This window comes from Athene cunicularia (genome assembly GCF_003259725.1).
Source record: "Athene cunicularia isolate RWA chromosome 10 unlocalized genomic scaffold, athCun1 chr10_part1, whole genome shotgun sequence".
In the NCBI taxonomy this organism is placed as follows: domain Eukaryota; kingdom Metazoa; phylum Chordata; class Aves; order Strigiformes; family Strigidae; genus Athene; species Athene cunicularia.
In genome coordinates this window covers 21,985,185-21,991,957 of record NW_020799112.1, presented here as the reverse complement: position 1 = coordinate 21,991,957, position 6,773 = coordinate 21,985,185, and the positions used below count along the sequence as shown (strand labels likewise).

Genomic DNA, 6,773 nt, shown 5'->3' with positions numbered 1-6,773 from the left:
TTTTCCCCCCCCCCCCCCAAGTTATTTCCATTAGGATCAGTTCTCCAGTTCGTCGCTTGGCCACACAAGCTCTTACACCAGCCCCACACAGGCACTGCAAGTTGCAGAGCACTGAGTTGCATCAGACAAACGGAGGGTGGCAGTGGGTGGGCTTCCAGCAGAGCCCCTCATCTCCAACTCCTGCGGACAGGGACTGCAGAGAGACCTGAGCCACGCTGGTAACAATGGGGGGGGGGGCAGGAATCGGGGTGGGCTGCCCCCTGTTTCCCCTCTCCCCTGGCTGTGCAGGGCCTGAGATCCAGCCCTGCCTCCTGCAGGGGACAGACAGCTCGGCCACGGCCTCTAAACCACCAGAAATCCCAGCGACTGCAGCCGCCCAGCTGAGCTGAAATCCCAGTGACTGCAGCCGATGGGAGCAGTAATTTTGGCATCAAAAGTAATCATCTCTGTGCTGCCCAGCTTTTGGCTCCCTCCAGTTTGTTGTGTGTCCCCCCCGGCTTGTCCTTTCGCCAGGGTGTTGCCTTTAGCGGTTCAGCCCCAGTTCTTGGTTGGAGCCGTCCTGGTGTAAGTCACAGCTTCGCGTGGCCCTGCCAGCACCCCGGTGGCCATCCCCAGAGCCGTCCTGTGCGTGGGGGCCTCTGCAGGACCAGCCTGTGTGCGTGTGAGGGGGAGGAGGTGCTGGGAACATGCCTTGAAGGCTTCAAATCTGTTTATCTTCACACTCCTGAGAGGCGATCGCTCTCCCGTGACAGGGCAGAGCGCTGGAGGGAGCTGCGCTGGCAGCCAGGAGATAAACCTCTGGGGCACAGGCTGCTTTGGCCAAGTGGCCTCTCCCTGACCAGCAATTCCTTATGTCTCTGTGAGGTGAAATGGGACAAGAGCAGCAGGAAGCCTCCTCCAATCCTTCTTTTTAATAGTTCCTTGGGATAAATTGTAGATAAGAGGAGAGACTGCATTGTTAACAAGCTGAGAAGGCAAAGACAAAGGAAAGGATTGCAATCTTTCACAGCAAAAAATAAATAGGTAGCACGGTACACTCAAGCAGAATGTCCAACTGCTAGTCAGCCTCTGACTTGCTTTGTTTTTCATTTCTTTTATTTCCAGTAATTGTTTCTTGATTGCAAACATGTAGAGGAAAGGAGGCAGAAATGATGTGCCTATTTCCTGTTATAAGAGCAGAATGAAGGTAACTTCTACAGGGATGAAAGGAGACCATATTTCATGCCTGTTGCTAAACAAATAGCTGCGGAACAGTGGGTTGTCATGATAAGCAAGAAAGACACTAACAAAAAGCTGCCTCTGTCTGGAAGGTTCAAGAAATTCCTTTGTAGATTCAAACATAGAAAGTGGTAACCTAGGAGATATTTTCTTTCTGTTTGGTTATTCTTGGTCTGATACTTATTGTATCGACCCAGTGTATTAACACTTGGATTTATGGACGATAACATCAGAGTACAGTGCTGCAGCATTTCCAGAATTTTGTTTTCTTACGGGGGAAAGGGTTGAGAGAAGGGACCATACTGAGCCAATTAAAAATGATGTACATTGCAAATGCAGTTTATGGGGCCGCTCTTCTCCACCTGCTGACCACTTCTGCTCCTTGCTGTGATGTCCACATATGTATGAACCCTTAATGAAGTTATTCCGTGTGTTTCAGCGCACAGATTCCAGCTGTGGCTGCCTGTCTGCTGTCAGTTGGGTCCCAAGCCAGCCGATCCCCAAGGGCTTGCCTCCCAGGAGTGCTGGGCACCCCTGGGGCCGGAGGAAGTCAGTGATGTTCGTGGCTGTTTGGCAGACCCAAGTCAGGGCAGCCACTGTCCCATGCTATTGCCATACCCTTCAGCTGCATGTTGCAACCCTTGGTGTTTCACCATTCATTTTACACCACAAAGAGCCAAGTTATGGATATAAACCAGGAGAAAACAAGCTCTACTGAAAAAAAGGAAGAGTTTTCTGTCAGATTATGTGTCTGGAGGAGCTCACTGCAGGGAGAGGAGTGTCAGCTGTGGTATGAGGGCCAGAAGAGAGAGCGTGGAGCTGCAGTGAACCCAAACCCCACACCATAAGAGCTCTCCACTACGTGTAAGGGAAAGAGCCCATCTGAGATCAGGTATGCCCTCAGGTGTGTACTCTCTGATTCTGTAGCTACAGCTGTGTGGTTTGTTAAAAGTACCCAGAAGACCTAATAGCTTGCATCTAGGAAACAGCAGTGTCTGACAAAAAATAGGTATTTTTCACGCCTTCCAGCAGCAGCAAACAGGCATGGGAGAGTGAGGAAATGCATTTTGCCAGATCCCTGTGAGGTTACACCTCCAAACTGCCTGTGGTTATCTCTAGGAGCTGGGGAGGATGTTGGTGTGTTCTTTTTCTCCTGCTGAAATTCATGACAGGATTCTCCTTCATTCTGGTGTGATGAGCCTTCAGGGGTGGTGGTAAACATCTGGAGGCTGCCTCCGGGGCACTGTGAAACAACCTGGCTGAGGTGCATCCAACAATTTGGGGCAGTAGAGCAGCACTGTTGTGGAAGGTGGCTGGAAAGAAAAAAAAAAAAAAAATTGCTAGCATGGCAAATAATTGTACTCCTTCCTCTTTGGTGTGTGTTAGCTTATAACCAGATGAGATCTGTGTTAAAATCCCTTTGTTGAGAAGGTCTGGTTTTGCTGTACTGGAAGGCTCCCTAGAGAGACAGTTCATTAGCATCCCCAGGGCTCAGCCCAAGGTGTGTTTGCCCATCTGCTCCTGGAAGGAGTCAATCTCCTTTGAGAAGGCAAGGGAGATGGTAACTCTACACAGGTTCAAAATGAAGCAAGAATCCACTAAGTGACCAAATGTGCTGAAAGTAAACATTTGCATGGTGGGTCTTAATAGAGTTAGCTTAACATATTGTAAATCTGTGAATACAGTCGTAATTGAGAAACAAGCGTCTGAACATGCCTACAGTGACACCAGATCAAAACCACTTGGAGCAAGAACTGTAAAGGGAGAAGGGGCTTTCCTGAGAAGGTGGTTAATGACGAGCTGCCGGGGTGCAGCGTGGTGGCTGCCCAGCAGCTGGGTTTGGAGAGTTTGGAGGGCTCTGCTGCTGAAGGCAGAGCTGAGCCAGTGCAAATTGCCATAATTCCCTGCAGTTAGTGGGGCTCCAGCAATTACCACTGCTCTCAGCCTGCCCTGAGAAATGACCACAGCTCTAATGCTGCTGCAGCTGCGCTAAGCTGCCCACGGTGATTGTACCCTCTCCTCTGCCCGGGGTGCCTGCAGCTCCAGCTCTCCTCAGGCCAGGAGTGACACCAGCAGCACCGGTGGTGACCAGCCAGCAGAGCCAGGGGATGAGCTGGGACCTGGCACTGGGCGCAGGGAAGAGTTGAGCCTGTGGGGCTGGGAGCAGTGGTGGGGTGCAGAGATGATGATTATATGTAGGTTTGAAAATAGATTTGGGCTCCAGGACCTTACACAGGCTTCAGCTAATTGAGGATAATGTTGTGATTGCATGTGGGGCAAGGGGGACACTTAAACTGCTGTAAGCAGCTCTCTCCCCACCTCTCCTGTTTCCCACCCACGGGTGCTCCTCCCTGGTCTTTTCTGTCCCACAACGTGATGGTGTCAGAGCAGAGCTGAGTGAAGCCAAACAGGGGGAATGGAGCATGTGGGCAAAGTCACTTTCCCACCTCTGAGCAGCTTTGGTCAGGCGGGACAGGGCAGCGTGTGGGCACCCGGCTCGGGCAGTCTGTGGCCACACCAAACACCCTCTGTGCTGTCATGACGGTTTTTCCAGACCACGGGGCTAAGAGACTTAACGTGATGCTAATCTTTTTCTTAGATAGAGCTGAAATACTCAGTGCAAAACTGACCACAGACTGAACAGAGCTACTTCTGGTTTAAGCTGAAAGATGTTTAAATGGTCTCACAACAGAAAAATCTTATTCTAACCTGAAAAGAGACTGCATTTGGGCTTGGGGCTGCAGAGATGTCATAAATACAGAGTTCACCTTGGAAAGCTCCAGTTATTGTTGAATTTTCAGCTTCCATTTTCCTGAGGCTGCTACGTTCCCTCCCAGGGAACAGTCCTGCCTGCTAGTTCCTTTTCTAGAGATGTTGATAAACACCATGGTCATGAGACTTCATTCACCTTTGTGAAGTGTGTATCTCTCCTTGCTGGTTCATAATGGGACAAAAATTCTGGATTTTATGGCCCCAGCTCAGTTGAGGAGTCCTGGATGGATTGACAGCTGCCCTAACATGTAGAAGAGCAGTAGAGCAAAGCCCTGAGCTAGATCTGTTGAAGTCAATCTGATTTTTAAAAACTTTATTTTTGGGGGGAGGGAAAAAACCCAACAAAATGGGCTTGCCAGGGCTGAGGCTGAAATGCAGCATAAGGTAAATCAGGTTATTTACAGACTGCAACCTGGACAACATGCTGTTATTCCAGCTGTTGGTAACACTTCAAAGAGAGCTCTTACTACTGACTTTGGTTTTAAGGCATTGAGGAGCTGACTGCTGAAGCATTACAAGTTGATATTTCTTTGAATGACGTGTGCAGCTTGTTTGCATACGCAAAACCCAAGAGAAAGCATAGAAAAGGGGTTTATATGGGTCTGAAAAGAACCGGGGAAGTTTGCATAGTTTCCCACATGTGCCAAAGATGCAGATGGAGTCAAGAAAAAAGTCTGTGTTGGTGACAGAAGAAAAATTGCTGCCCTGCAGCAAAGTAGGCATAGCTTTATGTTGGCTGGCAATGTCTTGTAGTCATCCTGGACTGCTGTTCTGGCTTACTCAAGATAATGTTTTTGTGGGATGGTCAGCCAAGTAGATAACTCTGTTTATTGGCTCCATATTTACTAACATGCCATATTTGACAAAATTATGGCTGGCAGTGACTTTAAACTGTGGTTCAATGAGTTTATCAGCTTGCAGTGAAGTATGAGTTTAGGTATGTTATCACAAGTCTGCACTGTCTCTAATCCGATTAATTACTGGAAAATGTGTTAAATGAATTCTGACAAATTAAGGAGGGAGCGTTTTATGCCCACCTAGTTATAGGACTGCTTAATTCTAATAAGGAATTTAATATTTGTTTGGCTCAACAGAAATGTGGAAATGGAAGTACTGGAGTTCGCAGCTGCCTAGACCCAGGCACGAGGACTGCTCCAGCGGGAAGCACTTTTAAGTCATTTAAGACAACTCTTGCATTTGATCTCAAGAGTCAAAACCTCCTGCTGGCACAGCGTAGTCCAGGGAGACGGTAAAGCTGTTTCCCCGCCACAGCAGAACACAGCAGTGAGCACAGATGACACGGCTAATGGAAACCATCCCACAAGTAGGACTACAACTTGCTCCCTCTTGGCTTTTTTTGTCCCCTGGTCTGCTAGGACCAACTCCTGCTTCTAAAAGGGTTGGCGAATTGGGCAAGGACGCTTCCCTCCTGGGATGGGTGGGATAGTGTCCAGTGCTGGCAGTACAGCCCAGCCACCCACTTGTGTTGTGGAAGTTTGTGCTGTGAGTTTGCCACAAGAATGAATATGTTTATCCTTAATATTCAAAAATAATATCGCTTGTGATAGGCTTTTTTTCATAGTTCACGCTTTTACGACTGGATCAAGTAAAACACTGAGGAAAATTCAAGAAGACTGGGTCAGGTGGATCCCGTTGCTGCGTTTGCTCTTCTTTAGATGCTGAACTGGTGTGTGTGCAAAGTCACTGGGAAACTACCTGCGTGCCTTTTGGGTAACTAGTTTTCATGTAAAGCAAATCTTTCCTAATTACCTTTCCTGAAAACTCGTGCGAAGATCAGAACAGCCTGAATTCTCCTGCTTGTGTATTTTTGACAAGTAAGGATGGTGATATAGGTCAAACTAGGGCTTATGTTGTGTTTAGATAGCTCTGATTTTCCCCCTGAAGGTTTTCAGGGGAGTCACTGACTGAGGCTGTAGCCGGTCCGGGTGATGATGCAGCAGAAGGCACCAAGTTTGGCTGCCAGCTCCCGGCTCTGTGAGCTTTGCAGTGCTGGCAGGAACAAAAAGCAGTAAAAACTTGCCGGTCACTGAAGTCAGCAGCTCTCACAATGAATGCAAACAGGGAGCAAATCTGCTGAGTAAGAAGATGCCTTCCTACATCGTAACTTTAGAAACTAGAACTCTGAACAGACAAAAAAGAGCTTAGAAATCACTGGCTGCAGGCATGCAGTAAAATCATGGGTGAAGTTGAAAGCTTAACTAGTAGCGGCAGCATTTGATTTGATGTCTCCCCTACAACTCATCCGCACGGGGGTGAGAGCACGATTCTCAAGCCGTGTGTTTGGAGTTCTGGTTGCGTTGGGGCAAGCTCCATTTTGGACCCGAGGCAGATGGGAACTGAGGGCCGCTTGCTGCTGGGGCCAAGCGCAGGGCAGCTCCTCCTCGGTGGCCCTGCACGGCCCTCGGGACGGGGCTCGGCTGGTGCTGCGGGAAGGGGGCAGGGAGCGTGCCTGACACAGCGGCCTGTGTCTGACCGAGTCCCCTCCTCCCCCTCCGCAATGGGGGGGAAGCCGGTTTCACCGGGGCTGGGGGTAACCCCGACGTTACTGCACCTGCACCGGGCCCTCGGCGCCCACTGCGTGGGGCTGGGGCCGCGCCCTGCCACCGCCGGCACGCCCCGGGTGGGCATCTCCAGTGCTGGCACAGACCCCGGCTTAGGCCGGCTCCGGCTAAGCGCACGTTTAGCAGATGCTGGCCACGCCGGGGGGGTCGGCGCTGCCGGCAGCTCCTGCCCCGCTCGCAGGGGCTGTCCGCGCCGTTACC

At 50.0% G+C, this 6,773-nt stretch overlaps 1 protein-coding gene across 1 annotated transcript in view; it reads left to right on the top strand.

Annotated features, from left to right (window-relative positions):
- The first annotated feature begins 6,508 nt into the window (after window positions 1-6,508).
- Window positions 6,509-6,773, top strand: part of PRTG (protogenin) — an 80,621-nt gene continuing 80,356 nt past the window's right edge. The window contains exon 1 of the mRNA XM_026856092.1: window positions 6,509-6,689. Within this exon, the coding sequence (XP_026711893.1) occupies window positions 6,509-6,689 (181 nt within the window). The remainder of the gene's footprint in view (window positions 6,690-6,773) is intronic.